The sequence below is a fragment of the Arvicanthis niloticus genome, chromosome 13, assembly GCF_011762505.2.
Source record: "Arvicanthis niloticus isolate mArvNil1 chromosome 13, mArvNil1.pat.X, whole genome shotgun sequence".
Lineage (NCBI taxonomy): Eukaryota > Metazoa > Chordata > Mammalia > Rodentia > Muridae > Arvicanthis > Arvicanthis niloticus.
In genome coordinates, this window is record NC_047670.1 from 60,551,544 (window position 1) to 60,571,209 (window position 19,666).

Sequence of the window (19,666 nt, forward strand, 5' to 3'; positions counted from 1 at the left end):
GATTCCCACTGTGAGGGATGAGGTGGGGCACTAAATAGCTGGCAGGCTGGGAAAGGCCTCTCATCTCTCACTCTCATAAGCAAGGATCACTGTGTTCTTTTTTTTTAATTTATTAGGTATTTTTTATGAGTGTTCTGCATATACACCCATATGCCAGAAGAGGGCATCTGATCCCTTATAATTAGTTGGTCATGAGCCACCATGTGGTTACTGGGAATTGAACTCAGGACTTCTGGAACAGTGGCCAGGGGATCTTAACCACTTAGGTGCTCTCTACAGGTATTAGGCTTGCAATTACTATAGGGAACATTTAAATCATATCTTTTTGGAGTCTATCAAGGTGCTAAGAATAGTTTGGTAGCACGTGACAGTTTTTCAAATCTGCTTTTTACCTCATAGGTTTGCTGCTTTTCCAGGTAAACAAGGAGACCATAGGCCTTGGTGGCCCCACTCACATCCTAGCCTCACACAGGAAAAGATTGTATGGGCTTCTGTGGGATGTGGGTTCAGAGAAACCAAGTATAAGGCATACTGCTGCCTCACACCAAGCCCTGGGCTTTTCTTCTTGTCCCCAGGGGTGTCCGTTGGCCAGCGGTGGCAGGCTGTTCTACCTGTGACCAAGAAGCACACCCGAGACCACATCCTTCTGTTCAATGATGCTCACTTCCTGATGGCCTCGCTGGGTGCACGGGACCTCCAGACCACACAGGAGCTGCTGACCACCCTGCAGGAGGCCAGCAAGTATGCCAGGGCCCGAGACCATGAAGTTTGGGCCCAGCTGAGAGGGAGAATGAATGTGAGGGCTGAGTCAAGGCCTGCTAGGGTCTGCTCTGCCTTTCTGCAGAAACCTGAGGGTGAGATCCTTCTGGTTAGCACAGCTTTGAGGCTATCCATGCTTCTAGGAGAGTATCCCCAGGTGCGTGTTAAGGTAGTTATCCCGAGGTGCGGTGTAGGTGGATGTCCCGAGGTGTGTATCTAGGTGGGTATCCCCAGGTGTATGTCTAGGTGGGTATCCCCAGGTATGTGTCCATGTGGGCTCGCATCTCCTAGGTGTCTGACCTTCCGAGGTCCAGTTGGTGTCTTCAGGACACAGAACTGTCTCTGCTCTGAGCCTCAGTTTCTTCATCTGTTGGAATGGGTACCTTCTGGGCTGACAAGGATGGTCTTGGGAGGACAAATTGCTGCAGAAACATGCTCTGTTGGCCATGATAATGTTGGCTGTTGGTGCCCAGGCTTTGCCTCCATTGTCTGCAGTCTTGACCTCTCTGTGAGAACTGTGCTGTCACACCACTTTCCAGATGGGCATACTGAGGCTGGTGATAGGGACCCCTGCCCTCTCCTTATATTGGGTAGATACTTATGTCTCCCTGTTCATAGCAGAGTACCATCAGTCAGCCTTAACTTTGGGTCCCTAGCCCGGGTGAAACTTTGAGGAGGTGGGGACACTGAGCTTTGGTCTTGATGACAGGTCACCAGGGGAGAACTGCCAGCACCAGTTGGCGAAAGACATTGGGCTGCCCCTGTGCCAGGCCCTTGTGGAGGCTGAGAATGGAAACCCTGACCGAGTCTTAGAGCTCCTTTTGCCAATCCGATACAAAATTGTCCAGATCGGGGGCAGCAACGCCCAGGTGAGCCAGCTGTATAAAGAGAACCAGAGGCTGGAGTGTGTCTTCTGTGTGGTCGGTAGTCATGGGATAGGAGTCTTCCTGTGAGATGCTACCACTAGGATAGGATGATGAAGGTGGTGACTGTCTCTGAGGTTCCTTTGGGTTGGGAGCCCATCCCCGGTACACATTACAGGTGCCTAACTTGACTGACTGACATTGTAGAGAGATGTCTTCAATCAACTGCTGATTCACGCGGCCTTAACCTGCACCTCCAGCGTCCATAAGAATGTGGCCCGGTGAGCATGGTCCCCTTCCTCCAGCCAGGCACGGGAGGGTGCCCTGCACATGATCTCCCTGTGCACGTTGGCAACTGGTGCTACCTGGCATGCAGGCTTCTGCTTTTGGGGTTCAGAAAGAAAGAGGCCATCTGGGGATTTGCTTTTCTTTCATTAGCAGGCTCAGCTTGACAAAGGGAGACAACCAACGCCCCTTTTGTGGGGAAGGAGGTTTGACACAGGGTTTTTCTATGTTGTCCTGGCTGGAACTTACTCTGGAGACCAGCCTGACCTTGAATTCAGAGATCTACCTGCCTCTGCTTCCCAAGTGCTGGGATGCCACCAGCACCTAGCCTGTGCCACCCTTTGCCCAGCCTCCTGCCTCCCCAGCTCACCTCCCATTTTAGCCACCCTGAACTACACAGAGAGCCAGTGTGTACCTGCTCTCAAGTCCTTACATTTGCTGCGCCCTCTTCCTGAGACAACTTGTCTTCTTTTTTTGGTCTGCTCCATTAGGCCTTAGCTTACAGTCTCTTACCTACCTGTGCTGGGATTTGGTGCTGAGTAGATCTATATAGGCCTTGGCTTTGCGCAATGCATGAAAACCAATGCACACATAAACATCTGGACAGTTAGAGAATTGTGGTCAGGAGGAAAGGATGGTGGAGGAGCTGCTGAGGGTATGGAGGACCACAGGGGTGTCCCATAGAAGTGTGAAGGGAAAACTAAATGCCCAGTGCCAAGCCTCGTATAATTTGTTTTAGCAGCAGAGAATAACTGATACAGTCTATATTGGCTGGAGTATGGTCCCCTGGGTCCTAAGCCCCAGCCCCTTAACATCACTCACTGCCCACAGAGTCACCATTGTTAATCTGTGTCAGTCTTAATCTCCTTGGGGTGGGTGTGACCAAACAAAGCAAACACAGATGACCTGTAGTTCAGACACCAGACATGTGTGGGCTTGACGAGGAGCCCCACCCTCCCCACCCCGACCCCATCCAGCCACAGTTGGACCTTTACCTCCCACTGGTCCTAGTCTTGCTCTCTCTAAGGCTTTCCTACCCCAACTCTTGCATTTGCTTTTCCTGGACTAGTCTCACATGTGGCTTCCTGCCTGACACCGTGTCTCTTGTCCCTCTCATATTAGCCCCAGACCGTGACAGCAGCATGAGCTATGAGGTCTTGAGCCATGGCTTTCCCTATGACAGACAAAGCCACCATGATAGTCCCACGCTGGAGTCCTCAGCTCTAGTGTTTATCTCTCATGGACAATCAAAGTACTGTCCAGATGGCTGGATCCATTTTGCCCCTGCTAGTCATGTTCCCACATCCTTCTGGAAGGTTCTATAACAGACACTCTGTGTGTTTCCACAGGAGCCTTCTGATGGAACGTGACGCCTTGAAACCCAACTCACCCCTGACTGAGCGGCTGATCCGCAAGGCAGCCGCTGTCCATCTTATGCAGTGACAATGGCCAGGTCCTTGGCCTGCAGCTCAGCACTGACCTCCTGGCGTTAGGTGGACTGCCTGGTTGGGCTAGGGTTAGGAAACAGCTGGGTCTGTTTGCCAGAGAGTAACGTTCAGTCCTGGTAGAATTCTCCAGATCAGTAGTTGGGTAGAAATAGGAAACACACGTTAATTTTGAGTGATATTCAGAATTCCTCTCAGGGCCAACATGCATTTTAAGCCTCCAGTTCCAAAGCAGTGCTATCATTTGCAAGTGCCTTCAACATTGTATTTTCTTGTTCTGAAGCCAGCAGGCAGTGAAGAGATGTAGCTAGCTCATGTGGGAGGTTTAGAAGTATCCAGCCGTGTACATGCACACACACTGCACTAGTAAAACCTTTCCATTTAGTTTTCCTTATCTTCTACACAGGTCCGGCTGTCCCATTTCCCTGGGGAGGGGTCCCAGTGAGCTGCTTGGGGTCCCAGCCAGCAAAGGCATTTCCTTTTTGGGGGAGGGTATCTGTCTCATTGGCTTTGTTTGTCAGCCCCAGACTACTGCACCTGCCACCGTCCCCAAAGATGAGGGGAAGGATGCCTTCTGCCTCACTGGGGGATTTGGTGGTGCCAACTGGAGCTTCTCTTTAAACTGCACATGGGAGCAAAGCTTGAGGGGTGTGGCTTCCTTGGCTAACTCTGATTCTTCTCCTGAGTGGGGCTGAGACCCCAGCTGTCTTAGTTAGGGTTTTACTGCTGTGAAGAGACACCATGACCAAGGCAACTCTTACAAAGGACAACATTGAATTAGGACTGGCTCACAGTTTCAGAAGTTCAGTCCACTATCATCATGTCGGGAAGCATGGCAGCATCCAGGCAGGCATGGTGCTGGAGAGCTGAGACTTCTACATTTTAAACTGAATGCATCCATAAGGAGACCGCCTTCTGCTTGCAGCCAGCAGGAGGGTCTCTTCCGCACTGGACAGAGCTTGAGCATGAGGAGCCCTTGAAGCCCTCCTTCACAGTGACATACTTCCTCCAACAAGGACACATCTCCTAAGAGTGTCACTCCCTGTGGGCCAAGTATTTAAACAGATGAGTCCTTGGGGGCCAACCCTATTCAAACCACTATACCAGCTTGGGGCTGCTCTGCTGTGGCAAGTTACCAGATAACGGACATAGCAGCCACCAGGTTTGAACCCATGTCCTGCTTCTGTGACAAGGACATCCCTCCTGGAAATTGATGCAGTATTTGCAGGCTTTAGTGAAAGTAGGCATAAATCTACCAGAGACAGGCGACTGATTTAAAGAGAAAGGTGGATGTGTCTGAAGAGATGGCACCACGGCTATGCACTTGTTGTTCTTCTAGATGACCAGAGTTCAGTACCTAGCACCCACCTAGAGCCTGTACCTCTACCCTTGGGGCATCTGACACTCTCTTCTGGCCTCTGTAGGCACTGGCATAATGTACGCATGCGCACATCGAAAAATAAAAATAAAAAATAGACTTTTAAAGCCAAGAGAAAAATGTAAATAGCAGTGAGTTATTATGGGTATGCTTTGCTGAACATCTACTATGAACTGATATGATAGGAAGACAATTGTTGGTGAGCATTACTGCCCACCAGATGCAGGGATGCAGGGATTTAAGGCTTTAGACCGCACAGGAGGAGGCCGGGAGCTAAAGGCTTGGACCACAGATGTGCCTGCCACCGTCCCTGGTCCTGCCCCTCCCCTTGAGTGTGAGTCAGAAAAGCCAGGCCCTTAAATTCCAGATACAGTGCAGGTCACACAGAATTGGTCACCATCCCCAGCCGGTGGGAATCTTGGGTCCCACAAAGCCAGCTTGCCTACTGGTGAGCCAGACCTGGCAGATGTGAAGAGAAGACAACCAAACTGGATGGCCTTCTTGAGCTATCCAGGCCACCCCTGGACTTCCTTGAACCAACAGACCTTGAAGCCCGTTTTCTGTTCATTGCTACCCAAAAGCATCTGGCATATTGGCAGCAGGGAGGTGCTAATACTAGCTCTGTCACACTTCTGCAGTTGAGGGGGAAAGGGAGGGCCTGCACATCAGAATACAGGAAGGAGGCCTCAGGTTGCAAACGCAAGAGAAATACCGGAGATACCAGGGCAAGTACCGGAGAGAGTAGCGGTCAGAACAAACTCCTTCCTAGCTGCCTGACCATCTTCTATGAGCCACCATCCACTCCTCAGTGCCTTCTGCTAGCACCGCCACAGGCGGAACTCTTAAACCCTTTCTGTGCCTCCGGAGGAGGAGGAGGAGGAGAGACATGGGCACTTCCGGTGGGAGTTTCCGGCGCCCGAGTTTCCGGGGCCAGCGGAGCCAATGCGTGGCGTGGAGTCCCTGTGCATTAGTCTCGCACATCAGTACTCTGACTACATTTCCCAGGCCGCACCGAGAGCATGTTTGAACAGGCCAATCGGCCGCCGGCGGAGACCAGCGAGGCATTTAAACCCTTGGTGGAGACCCATCTATATTTTACGCCCTCCCTGTCTGAGGCGAGGGGTAAGGAGTGGGCATAGGGCTGGTCCGGTGCCAGCTCTGTAGCTCAGAGCCGGAAATCCGTTATCCTGCCTCGGGGCTCACTGTGTCTAGGAAACCGGGAGCAAGCTGGGGCTTGCCTCTAACACGCCTAATCCTCTCGTCCCCTTGCTTCCTATAGAGAACTTTGGAAGGAGGAGACGGCCACGACGTGCCTTCGGCCAGCCAGAGGAAAGAGGTGAAGATGGAGGCTGGTGGTAAGAAGGAAGGTAAGTCCTTTCTGTTCTTGCAGCTGTTCCTGGAGTGTATTCCTTTTCACCGCAAACAGAATAGAGAAGGCAACAACAGATCAAAGAAACCATCTGAAGACCTCCAAAGTAGGGAGACCCTCACTCAAGTCTCGGGAAGTCGCGGCCACCCACAAACTCTCACAAGACACTGTACCTGGATGCAATTAGCAGAGGTTTATTGGGGAGAGTTGGCTGGCCAAGGTCAAACCATGAATTCTCGCAGGAGCAAAGTTTGACCCAGAGTGGTGGGCTAAGGGGTCTTGTAAAGAAGAAAACCATAAACCAGGGGAGTGAGGAGGGAGGTGAGGGGTTGTCAAGGATACATAACATAAAAATATCGGAACATTCCAGAGGAACCCACCCTGAATGATTAGGATCATGTGAAAATTACTCTGTACACTCATTTTTCTCAAAAATGTAGTTTTACGATGTCACTATGCCCTACCCTGTCATTTACCAACTATTTATTAACTATTTCTCACTTGCTCTGGCCACAGCTCAGTCATTGAGTTTCGCCACCTAAGTGACTTACATTCTTTACTTTCCTTTTCTGTACAGCCAGTTCCCGAAACTAGCCTGGCTTGTTTCAGGGAAAATTTTCCATGTCCCTAAAAGAACTTTAAAATATATATATATATATATATATATATATATATATATATATATATATATATATATGTGTGTGTGTGTGTGTGTGTGTGTGTGTGTGTGTGTGTGTGTATTCTATAAAATGATTTTTATAACTTTTCACTCTACAGAACAAGTCTGGATTGATAAGCAAATGAATTTAACCAAAGTTACTTACAAGGACATTAGCAATTCATAGCTACACCTCCAAAGAAGAGCCTACTCCACCCCCCACGTACCCACTTTTTAAAACCACTTACATAATCTTAAGAGGAGAGGGTCTCACTCCACTTACAGAAGGGCATTAGTGGGAGTCCTAATCTTGTGAGGGTCTCCTGTGGTTAATCACAGTTGCTGTGCTATCAAAATGGCAACAGCTTTCTCCTGCACTAAGGGCAGAGTCCCACATTTCACCCTTCCTCAGCCTTCCTTTGTTTGGTTTTGCTTACTTGCTTTTTGAGACCTCACTTTGTAACCCTGGCTGGTTTTGAACTCACAGAGAAGCCTCCTGAGTGCTGGCAAATTCTTTGAAAAGCAATTCTTGCCAGGTGGTGCAGAAGCAGGCAGATCTCTTGAGTTTTATTTCAAGGCTAGCCTGGTCTACAGAGTGAGTTCCAGGACAGTTCTCTTTGAAACCCTACACAGTGAAACCCTGTGTAGAAGAGGGGAGGAGGATTCTTTACCCTGACTTGTGTTGGGTGTGTGAGTGTGGGAGGGGGTGTATCCATGGTGCACAAGCACCTGTGGGTCCCAGGACTTGAACTCAAGTCATCAGACATGGTGAAAAGTCACTTTGCTCCCTGAGTCTTGGAGGGTTGATGCAGGATTACAATTTTTTTCTCCCTTTTAGGGCTGAGCACTGGGCCTTTGTACCCTATTAGGTTATGTATCCTCTTGAGACTGCTTAGCACAGTGATGGCACTATAAGAGGCTCCTCTGAGCAAGACTGGGAGCACAGTAACTTATGGGCATAAACACAAACATTTGTAAAGCAATTTACCAGCCAGGCAGTGGTGGCACACAGATACTTAGTTAATCTCTGCTGTGAGTTTGAACCACCTTTGAACCATCGTTGATGGATAGATAGATGTCTCATAATTTAATTCCAGTCCAGGTAAAGCAGTTGATCTTTAGAAGATACCCTGAGCCTGGATGTGACTTAGCCCTCTCAGAAACCTCAGATTCTATCACTAAAGCAAGGCTTTGTGCTTTGACGGTGAATCAATCAGTGTGCTCAGATTGGAACGTGAGAGTGGAAATGGAAAATAAGGACTTGAGTTACCCATGAAATTTGATTAAATTCAGGCAATAATTTATTATTTTTCCGAGAGTGGAATTTCATAGCAGTTGTGAATCCAGTGCTTTTCTGTTTTATGCTACGCTAAAAGAATAGTGGACTTTTTCTTTCCCATCCCCACCCCAGACTTTGTCTTTCCTTGTCTTCTTCAAGGTGTACCCACCAGGCCCACACACACCAGCCTGCCACACACACTGCACCGAGAGCCGAGGACCAGAAACCTAGCCTTGTCTGAGGAGAAGGGATCCGTCATGAAGTAGCTCTCCTCCAGGAGGCTGTAGGGAGAAGGGACACTCAGTTGTGAGCCATGGCAGAGAACCCCAACAGACACAAACTAGTTTACCTGTACAGAACAGTAATGGCAGAAAGGCTGGGGCCAGGAGGAGAGGTAGGAACTGAAATGTGACCCAGCCTCAGCTCTGCAAGGTTCAGTGGGAGTCAACCCCAACTCTCAGTCAACCCCAGAGCAAGCAAGATTCACTAGGTGGCCTTGAGAGGTCAGTCTTCTCTGTCCCACACTCATCAGAATGAGAGCAACTGAGTGGCATAATCCAGGGAAGCAAAGGAGTTGAGCCTGGTCCCCTGCTGCTGTGTCACAAGTCCAGGACCAGACAGCTTTCTAAAGTGATGCTTCATGAAGGCTGAGCCACAATCCAATAAACAGGCTTGGAACCATCTCTGCTCCCAACCTGCATCAATCAGACCCTTGGGAAATTGGTCCTTAGGAACCACTGGGTACCCACCCAGCTCAAGAGTATCACCAGCAGGGACAGCATAGGACAGCCCACATGAAAAAGCCACCAAGTTCCTCCACGGCTGTTTGGCCTAAGCCATAAGGCTTTCTTCCACTTCATAGACAGAACAAGTCCCTGACTCTTCTTCAGCTGCAGCCACAGGGAAGGTAGAGAATCCTTGAAGAGTTAAAAAGGATTTCCAGCCTTGCCTGGGGCTTCCTTGGGATATGCCTGAGGCATTCAGAAGTAGGGCAAGAACTGGTCTAAAGTATAACACACAAACCAGGTATCACACTCCACAGGGTACTAGACAGGGTGTCCTGTGCACTGGCTCAGGATGCATACTCACACAATAGCCTGGGTGTCTGGGGGCTTCTGCCCGACATAGCTGTAAGGAGCTTTTAAGGCACAAAGCTGACACTCAAACATGCCCAGGGGGTGGGGCTCTGCCTCAGATGCCATCTGCAAGACCAAGAGAGGGGTGTCACCATGAGAGGCAAAGAACCATCACACTTTAAACTCTCTGTCTGCTATTCATATCTCACCCACAAATGTGAGCTTTCTTGACTACGAAGCTCAAGCTCAGAGTAAGGAACACCTGGTCAACATTACACAGCATTGTTCAGGGCACACGACTTAATGTGTGTAGCCTGGGCTACAGTGAATTGAGAGAGTATGTTTTACATCCCCACATACTTAAACTGGATATTTTATTTACACTTAGTTATTTGGGGAGAGGGGTCTCCATCCACAGACTTCATGAATCGGTTTCTTTTTTTGTTTTTTTCGAGAAAGGGTTTCTCTGTGTAGCCCTGGCTATCCTGGAATTCACTCTATAGACCAGGCTGGCCTCGAAATTTCTGACTCAGAAATCCGCCTGCCTCTGCCTCCCAAGTGCCAGGATTAAAGGCGTGCACCACTACTGTCCGGCCAGAATTTTTTTTAGCTATATCTTTATTGGCTGATTTTGCATAGGTATGCAAAGTGCCACAGTACCAATATAGAGTCAGTTGTCGCGATGTGGGATCTGGAGATTAAACTCAGGTCAGGCTTGGCACCTGGCACCTCTACCTGGCAGGCCATCTCACCAGCCCCAGTGTGGATAATTTCTATAGACTATCTTCAAGTTCAGTGGCTTCATTCACATCAGCTGACAGGCCCCTTGAAGGCATTCTTTCTGTTTTTCCTCTACTGATTCTCTGTCTTCTGAAGTCCCCATCCGTGTATGCACATTATGTATCTTCTCCTCTAGCACGTTTAATGTGTTAACTGGGCTTGCTTTAAACGCCCCATCTAGGTCTATCTCACATCTGCTCTGTGTGTGGTTCTGTGCCTACTGATCATTTTGATCCTTGGCAGCGATGCTGTTTCTTTGCTCTTCCTTGCGTCTCAATCTGTTATTAACTAGGTAAGGTGGTGAAGGTAAAAGCATTTAGGACACACAGTGGACATGTATGTTTGCCCTGTGTGCTGTTTGGTGCTGAATCAACCCAGTAACTGAGGTAGGTTTGGCATTCATGGTTCTGCTACACTTGCTACACATTGACTTGTGCTTACATGTACTGGCCTCTCAGATACCATTTAAGGGCAGATTCATGTCCCTCCTGCTACTTCCCTTCACTGGATGCAAGAATCTTCTCTTGCCGTAGAGCATACTTTCCTGCCCTGCCCAAGTAGGCTGAAACTTTGGTTCCCTTGGAAGATCCAGGCAGATAAATCTGTGCAGTAACCACAGCCTTCCCCAGGTCAGTTTACAGGAAAGGTTTAAAGTCTTCAGTTCTGCCCTCTGTCTTACCCACCAGCACCCAGTGAGTGCTGTTGAAAAGTCCAAGGTGGTTGTTTCTATTATCTCACTGGGAGGATGGGGTGGGAAGGAGTATCCTAGTCCACTCGATGTGGCTGCATTCTTAACCATTTGGATGGCACTCTTATATTCAAGGGCTTGGAGACCCCGCCTCTCCGTAAATTGCTGGGTCAGTGGTATGGCAGGAAGAGCACCTGTGTGATTAGGTGAAGAAAACTTGATTTTTAGATTTTTATCTCGCTGTATCGAATTCCTACTAGCCTTTCAAAGTTCCCATCAGCAGCTCCTACCCCAGCTGCTTCCTTCTCTGTTTCACACACTCACACATACACACACACACACACACACACACACACATACACACACACACACACACGATTCTATTAGACCAAATGACTGAACTTGGCAGTTAAGGGAGTATAAAATGGTGGTAAGAGCCATCTTGAGCTATTTCAAACCCCTTTGAAAGCCCTGCATTGCCCATCCCTGCTTGATTAACATCCTTCCAAACCTTTCAAATAATCTCTGACTACAGCACTTGCTTCCATCAATCCCAAAGCTAAGAATGTCATCCACCGGCATCTGAAACCTACAACAAAATTCCCTCTTTGCCATAAACCCACCTACCTGCTCTTAGCAGGTTATCTAAGCTCTAACCCACAGTTACCTGACAACAGCAAGCTGTGCCTGACTCACTGTAAAAGGGGCTGCTTGGGCCCTCTGCTCTCTCTTGCTCTTGCCTTCTTGCTCCTGCTCTGTCCTCTAGCCCTCTCTCTCCATTCCCCTCCCTCCTCTCTGCATGCTCATGGCTGGCCTCTCTCTCTCTCTCTCTCTCTCTCTCTCTCTCTCTCTCTCTCTCTCATTCTCTCCCTTTCTCTGTCTCTTCTACCCTCCCAACTCCCCTCCCCATGCTGTGAATAAACGATTCTGTTCTATACTATCCACTGTGTGGCCCCTCAGGAGGAAGGGATGCCTCAGCATGGGTCCACAGAGGTACCCCATAGCCTCACCCCTGACTACATATCCTCCAAAACATAGTCCTTTCCTCTTTATCTTTTCATAAAACACAACAAATACGGCCCCCACTAATGTCTTAGGTTTAAAATTCCTTGACTTATGTCTTTCTTTGTTTTGTAACTGATATAGTTTCAGGTAACCACACCCACAGAAGAACATGTCTTTTGAGACAACGTGAAGTCTGTGTTCTGGGTCATGGTCATGAATATTGGGCTCATGAATAAACTCTCTTAGTCTCTTTGAAGTCAGAGCTGTGGTGTTCGGTTTGTTTGTTTGTCAGCATGAGAGGGGCATGAAGACATTGGTGGTCTTATGAGAAGATTCTTCTTTCTCCCTCCCTGTGGCCATCTGCAGACCTGAGGAGGTTTTCTCTGAGCCCCCCACCACTCTGCTGCCCTGACTCTGCTCTCTGAGCCTCCAGAATGAAAGACAGAAAACTTTGAGCCCTAGATTAAAGGTGCTTGGTACCCACCCCTACCCCTAGTAATTGACAGATAATACATACTACAACTTGGAATTTGCTCCACACTAACATCTCCGTGCCCCAGCTCTGACCCTTGCTGCCTCCTCAACACACTTCTGGCCACCAAAGTGGAAACACACTATGAGGTTGATACCATTGGGCAGGGTGCAGGGACCTGGACCCAGGTCCTCCCTGAGAACTGGTTTTTGGGACTTCCCGAGGGTCATCTATCTCACCCGGGGGGGTCCCTCAATTAACCAGGACTTTCCTAGACATTCTTCAGCCCTGGGTTTGCAGAGTTTAGGCCAGCCTACACTCATGGGCTAGAGCAAACATGAACACCACTGATTGTACTCTGACCTACTGGGAGTGTCCTTCCCACCACAGCCCTGCTCCTGCTTCTGCCTTAGAGACAGTCACCATTACACAGCAGTTTGTGGGCCCAGAGATGCAGGCCTGAGGCCCTCAGGAAGTTCCTGCTATTTAATGGGAATGTGTGTGTGGGCGGGGGTAGGGGGGTTACAACTCCATGTTGGCATCTCTGGTGGTCCTAAAGGCACCCTCTTCTGCCTCTTCACATTCTGTGTCTGAAGAAGGCAAGGGAAACCCAGGCCCCCACTAGGCTCCTTAAAGGCTTCTTAGAGTTTTTTTTGTGTTTTGGCAGGGTCAGGGGTGGGAAGGGTCAGATAAATACATGCAGGTGTGGATCAGAGAACAGCTTGCAGGGAATTAATTAACTCAGAGTAATCTATCCTGGCAGCAAGCACCCTTTCCACTGAGCCACCTCCCCTGCTCTAGCTTTTTGTCAGTGTTGCTTTTCCTTGTTAATTTTTAGCTACTTTGTTTCTGGGTTCTTAGTGGGTTCTTAGTTTAATCTGTGTGCTCACAGTATTCTCTCTGACTCAGCTTGGCTTCTCCTGGTTCAACTATCACCAACTGTTCTCTGTCAGCTAGCCCTATTCACTTACAACTCTCTCTAATTTTCTCTTCTCTCTCCCCTCCCATTCCCTCCTCTCCCCTCCTCTCCTCTCCCCTCTCTTCTTCCTGCATCGACTGTCTTCTCTGACCCTTCTCTTTGGTCTCCTGGACCCTACCTCTGCCTTCTGCCCGATCCTATTCTTTCTCCTCACCACCCTCCCTCCTTCTCAGCCTCTGCTGGCTTCTTATATCCTCTCCTGTTTCCAGAAGTCCAAGAGCTAGACTGTCCATGGAGAACAAAGGGTCATTTAAAGGGCCAGGCACATAAAATATTGCATATTCCACCCAGCCCTTGGCTTCTTCGTGGCATTTTGGGGCCTCCTGGTTGTGCAGAAATGGAAGGCTGATGATTTGGGTTCTGGATCACTCCAACTTCACAGCCTCCAGATTCTCCTCCAAAATGATGGTCCTGGCTGACTCTAGAGTTTGGGAAATGATAGGGGAAGAGAGACTCTGACTGACTCAGGTGCAAGATTCAAGGGGATGGAGCCCAGAAACCTCGTTCATCAAGACAGTGTCTTTACTGCAGCTTCACATTCACATGAAGCTACCCATTTGGAAGGGTACAGCTACATGGTATTAAGGACAGACTGGAGGCTTTACAGCCAAATATCTTGTTAAAGCAAAACAAAACCTACCACCAAGGACAGTTATCTCTTCTCCCTGACCCTGGCCTCCAGCCATCTGCCCTCATCTCTGTGGATCTGCTGTTCTGGATGTTTAACACATACTTGATGATGGTGATGATGATGACGGTGGTGGTGGTAGTTGTGATGATGATAAAGAATAGGAGGAGGATGTGTGTGTGTGTGTGTGTGTGTGTGTGTGTGTGCTTTTGTGTCTGACTTCTTTCACTTAGCAATAGCATTGTGAACTTTCCAACCTCTCCACCCTCACTGCTCAGCTGACTCCCACAAAATGTCTGGACGCTCCTACAGGCAGGAAGGGGAGCTGTGTTATATTCCAAGCCCCAGAGGAAGGGACAGCCCTAGAGCAGCAGAGACTTTTGGGTGAAGCTTCTCAGTGAGGACTTAGCCAAAACTTGAGCAGTGCCTGGGGCTGGGCAGGTGGAGGAGGGCTTCCCAGAACTTTCAGGTGATGGCCAGACCTAGTGGGACAGGTCTGTAGTACTGACAACTTGAAGCAAGAGGATTGAAAGTTCAAGACCTGCCTGGGCTCCTAAGCTGATCTAAGACCAGCCTGTGCAATTTAGTGAGATCCTAACTCAAACTGGGGTGGGGGAGGGAGGGTGGGGTGTTCAGGAGTAGGGGCTGCAGCTGCCAGTCTAGTTTTGAGCACCCCACGTGGGGAATATGACCGGGTATGCACCCCAACCTCTTTATCCCCAACTATTCCTCCTCCTTTTCCTCCCACACCTACACCCAAACGTCCTACACCCACACCTCCCACACCTCCTATACCCACCATTGATCTGGTGTGTCATAGGTCTGGCCCTGTGCTGAGCTGCACAAGTTCATCCCAAGCCACCAATGAGAGATCAGGATAGCGGTGGTGCCCTCTCTTCGCCCTGCCTCCCAGAATTCAATAACATCCTCACTTCCCTAGCAGGCCTCAGAGACTCTAAAAGCTTTGGTCTGTGCTGTCAAAGCTTTGTATCTATCTCTGCCAGCCAGACTTCCTGAACCCTGGCTGGAAGTCACCAACTTTACATTACTGTTTCTATCAAGGCCACTGAGTGGGCCTGTTAGGTTAACAGCTCTCCACTCTTTAGAGAATCGTTACCTGTGAATTATTACCAAAGAACTATGGCAATTTGAGCTGTTCCTTTGAGTCTCCATGTCATTTCCAATGTCCTAGCCACATTTCTTCTTGGTGTGTCTTCATTACTCCCTACAAAATCCATAATGTCATCACATTGGAACCTAAGGGGATGGAGTCTTACAGACACACACAGGACATGCACATTTCCAAAGCCAAGGTCTGAGGCCTGCTTCCTGCCACCTGCTCACTACTGTCCTCGGTGCCATCCTCTCAGACCTGGGGGCTTGCAGCCCTTCACTGCTGTGGTAACAGGCCTGAATAGGAATTACTGAGCTGGTACCAGCATCCTCCCACCCCACCCCCCAGCTTGTTGTGGATACAGGGCTATCCAGGACAACAGGAATCAAGGTGAACACAGAAGGGCAAATAGAATTTTCTAGTCACATGAGTTAATTGATTCTAGGCAATTAGAAAATGGCTATAACTTAATCTTAATTTTAAAAAAAAAATCGAGTCTTTGTTTTCTCCAAAGGAGACTGAACTGGCTGTACACGTTGATTTATATCCTGAATTTATGGGAACCTGTATGTTTGGAATGTCCTACTGTAAGCTGATGAATGTAAAGAGTTAATTTCAGGGTACAGTTTTGCCTTAATGGTTTAAAAAAAAAATAAAGTATTTTTAAAAATTAGTTGGTTCATTTTGAATGATGTTGGGATATGGCCAGTTTGTACAGACCAAGCCCCACCACGGACTAGCCCCAGTGGGGGATGCAGTGAGTGTCCAAGTGTCATTGAAAAGGTCACTCAAACCATAAGCTTATCCTTCAGGTTTTTAGTTATAAATATGATACAGAGTCAAGGTTTAAATCATACCTGAGGCGTTACAGAGGATGTGACTTAACCCTTGCTTACCCTCTGGCCCTCACAGGCTGATTTCCCTAGACAGATGACATCTTGCTGTTTGGAAGTCCCGGAGAGAGGCGAGGTGTCTCCCCGCATGTACATCTACAGGAAGTGTCTGCCAGCTGTCAAGTGAAGGAGGTCCCTCTCCCTCATTCCTGGCGTCCACTAGAGGCCAGGCCTGGAGATCCACCTGGATACACTCCTGCTGTCTGTCCTCAGCCCTGGCCAGTTCCTCAGCTACTGAGGCTGGAGGTATTCCACACAGTTCAGAGAAGACCAGATCCACAGCTCCCAGCCAGAATCCTGGCCTAGCCCAGCCCAGTGCTTCAAAGAAGTCGGTGCCCCTGCCAGTCAGGGATGGCTGGAGTGCCATCCAAAGGCCTGGGACCTTGAATTTAGTTTCTCCCTATGATTAAACGGAGTCTGAGAACAAGATGGTAGCACTTGGAATAAGTTTCTTTTGCTTGTTCCCAACACCATTTGGCAAGCCCTTTGGTTTACAGAAGGAGTTTTGGTATTGAATCAAGTCTTTAAATTATTTCTTAAAAGATTTATTCTAAGGAATTAGAGGTTGTCGCCACACTATTCAATGGGCCATTGTTTAAGTATTAAGAATCTATCATACAGTCAAGGTGAGGTGGCAGGCCTGCATGGGATGAGGTAACAGGCTTCACAAACAGCTCCAGGACAGTGACAGCATCACAAGGGAAAGAAGAAACAGGACAAAGGTGAGACACTGAGTCTGGAGGAAAGTGGGGGGAGGGGCAACAGGATGAGCTGGAGCTATAGGGCAAGGTCTTGTAAGCATCTGTCTGAGGGCTCTGTATGGGGAAGGGGCCTGCTTTCTTGTTCAAAATGAACAATTTCGGGACAGATAGCTCAGAGCAGTAAAGTAGGCATGGGGTTGTCAAAAAACATGGGTCTCTGCTCACTCACTACCTAGGTGGTGCTGGTCCCCACAAAGCCTCTTTTGCTCACATCCTGGTAAGATCTGTATCAGGGCTCAGCCTTGGGTGCACATCAGCAGACTGCTGCTTTGACATCCCAGTCATGGGTAGTCTGCTTCCACTGTGTGAGCCTGATCTGAATTTGGTTTTTAGAGGTGTCCTGGACTGAATGTCTCTGTCCTCTTAAGGTCTGTATATCCACACCCTAATCACTACCAGTGTCATGGTATTTAGAAAGTAGTTATGTCTGAAATGTTGCAAAGTGATTTTCTAATGAAGTAGAAAAGTTACTCAGATGGTAAACACACGGTAACACTTCACCTTCCTAATGCTGTATCCCTTTAATACAGTTCCTCCTGTTGAAATAACATTAAATCGCTACTTCACACCTGTAATTTTGATACTGTTATGAATCACAATGTAAATATCTGATATGCAGTTCCAAAGGGGTTTTGGCCCACATGTTGAGGACAGACTTTTCCAGGCCAGGGCTTGGGGAGGTCTGTGAAAGCTCAAATATCCGAGCCCCATCACCAGGGCCACCAGAAGCCATCATAGCCTGGCATGGCTGTAATACCAGTGCAAGGGAGGAAGGCAGAGGCAGGATTTGGGGGCAGAGTTGCTGGTCAGCTAGACTAACTGAATCCCTGAGCCCTAGAGGTTCAGTGAGAGACTGTCTCAAAAAATCAAAGTGGGAAGTGACTGAATAAGACAACCAAAGTTGACTGTTGGCTTCTGCATAGGCATGTGCTTGTGTACACACACACACACACACACACACACGCACGCACGCACGCACGCACGCACGCACGCACGCGCGCGCACGCTTCTATTAGACCAAATGACTGAGGCAGTTAAGGGAGAATAAAATGGTGGTAAGAGCCATCTTGAGCTATTTCAAAGCCCTTTGAAAGCCCTGCATTGCCCATCCCTGCTTGATTAACATCCTTCCAAACCTTTCAAATGAACTCTGGCTACAGCACTTGCTTCCATCAATCCCAAAGCTAAGAATGTCATCCACTGGCATCTGAAACCTACAACAAAATTCCCTCTTTGCCATAAACCCACCTACCTGCGCTTAGCAGGTTGTCTAAGCTCCAACCTACAGTAGCAAGCTGTTCCTGACTCACTGTAAAAGGGGCTGCTTGGGCCCTCTGCTCTCTCTTGCTCTTGCCTTCTTGCTCCTGCTCTGTCCTCTATCCCTCTCTCCCCATTCCCCTCCCTCTTCTCTCTCCGCATGCTCATGGCTGGCCTCTTCTTTCACTATCTTGCTGTCTTTCTCTATCTCTCTCTCTCTCTCTCTCTCTCTATCTCTCTCTTTATCTCTGTTTCTCTTTCTCTCCTACCCTCTCAACTCCTCTCCTCATGCCCTAAATAAACTCTATTCTGTCCTATACTATCCTGTGTCTGGTCCCTCAGGAGGAAGGGATGCCTCAGCATGGGTCTGCAGAGGTACACCCTTCCCCAACACCTGACTACATATCCACCAAAACATAGTCCTCTATCTGGATTTTTTTTTTATAAAACACAACACATATGGCCCCCACTAATGTCTTAGGTAAATGCCTTGACTTATGACTTTCTTTGTTTTGTAACTGATATAGTTTCAGGTAACCACACCCACAGTAGAACATGTCTTTTGAGACAACGTGAAGTCTGTGTTCTGGGTCATGGTCATGAATATTGGGCTCATGAATAAACTCTCTTAGTCTCTTTGAAGTCAGAGCTGTGGTGTTCGGTTTGTTTGTTTGTCAGCATGAGAGGGGCATGAAGACATTGGTGGTCTTATGAGAAGATTCTTCTTTCTCCCTCCCTGTGGCCATCTGCAGACCTGAGGAGGTTCTCTCCGTGCCCTCCACCACCCTGCTGCCCTGACCCTGCTCTCTGAGCCTCCAGAATGAAAGACAGAAAACTTTGAGCCCTAGATTAAAGGTGCTTGGTACCCACCCCTACCCCTAGTAATTGACAGATAATACATACTACAACTTGGAATTTGCTCCACACTAACATCTCCGTGCCCCAGCTCTGACCCTTGCTGCCTCCTCAACACACTTCTGGCCACCAAAGTGGAAACACACTATGAGGTTGATACCATTGGGCAGGGTGCAGGGACCTGGACCCAGGTCCTCCCTGAGAACTGGTTTTTGGGACATCCCGAGGGTCATCTATCTCACCCGGGGGTCCCTCAATTAACCAGGACTTTCCTAGACATTCTTCAGCCCTGGGTTTGCAGAGTTTAGGCCAGCCTACGCTCATGGGCTAGAGCAAACATGAACACCACTGATTGTACTCTGACCTACTGGGAGTGTCCTTCCCACCACAGCCCTGCTCCTGCTTCTGCCTTAGAGACAGTCACCATTACACAGCAGTTTGTGGGCCCAGAGATGCAGGCCTGAGGCCCTTAGGAAGTTCCTGCTATTTAATGGGAATGTGTGTGTGGGCGGGGGTAGGGGGGTTACAACTCCATGTTGGCATCTCTGGTGGTCCTAAAGGCACCCTCTTCTGCCTCTTCACATTCTGTGTCTGAAGAAGGCAAGGGAAACCCAGGCCCCCACTAGGCTCCTTAAAGGCTTCTTAGAGTTTTTTTGTGTTTTGGCAGGGTCAGGGGTGGGAAGGGTCAGATAAATACATGCAGGTGTGGATCAGAGAACAGCTTGCAGGGAATTAATTAACTCAGAGTAATCTATCCTGGCAGCAAGCACCCTTTCCACTGAGCCACCTCCCCTGCTCTAGCTTTTTGTCAGTGTTGCTTTTCCTTGTTAATTTTTAGCTACTTTGTTTCTGGGTTCTTAGTGGGTTCTTAGTTTAATCTGTGTGCTCACAGTATTCTCTCTGACTCAGCTTGGCTTCTCCTGGTTCAACTATCACCAACTGTTCCCTGTCAGCTAGCCCTATTCACTTACAACTGTCTCTAATTTTCTCTCTCCTCTCCCATTCCCTCCTCTTCTCTCCTCTCCCCTCCTCTCCTCTCCCCTCTCTTCTTCCTGCATCGACTGTCTTCTCTGACCCTTCTCTTTGGTCTCCTGGACCCTACCTCTGCCTTCTGCCCGATCC

The 19,666-nt window shown here is 48.7% G+C and overlaps 3 protein-coding genes across 5 annotated transcripts in view; 2 read left to right on the forward strand and 1 right to left on the reverse strand.

Annotated features, from left to right (window-relative positions):
- The window catches only part of Ttc38 (tetratricopeptide repeat domain 38), a 33,968-nt gene extending 17,870 nt beyond the window's left edge, over positions 1–16,098 (forward strand). For both annotated transcript variants that reach the window (XM_034516620.2, XM_034516621.2), the window contains 6 exons: positions 576–741; positions 1,469–1,628; positions 1,830–1,903; positions 3,257–5,852; positions 6,010–6,097; positions 15,691–16,098. In XM_034516620.2, the coding sequence (XP_034372511.1) occupies positions 576–741; positions 1,469–1,628; positions 1,830–1,903; positions 3,257–3,350 (494 nt within the window). In that variant the 3' untranslated portion in view covers positions 3,351–5,852; positions 6,010–6,097; positions 15,691–16,098. The remainder of the gene's footprint in view (positions 1–575; positions 742–1,468; positions 1,629–1,829; positions 1,904–3,256; positions 5,853–6,009; positions 6,098–15,690) is intronic.
- Positions 5,803–19,666, forward strand: part of LOC117718757 (tetratricopeptide repeat protein 38-like) — a 36,002-nt gene continuing 22,138 nt past the window's right edge. Inside the window, exons 1-2 of one of the 2 annotated variants that reach the window (XM_076911831.1) lie at positions 5,803–5,852; positions 6,010–6,097. The gene's annotated coding sequence lies outside the window, so the exon portion shown is untranslated. The remainder of the gene's footprint in view (positions 5,853–6,009; positions 6,098–19,666) is intronic. The other variant, XM_034516622.2, reaches the window with a different exon arrangement.
- LOC143434249 (cysteine-rich DPF motif domain-containing protein 1-like) lies at positions 8,191–9,238 on the reverse strand. Its single transcript, XM_076912312.1, has 2 exons — positions 9,126–9,238; positions 8,191–8,317 (listed from the first exon to the last, which is right to left on the reverse strand). The coding sequence occupies exons 1-2, from the start codon at positions 9,236–9,238 to the stop codon at positions 8,191–8,193; spliced, it is 240 nt and encodes a 79-aa protein (XP_076768427.1).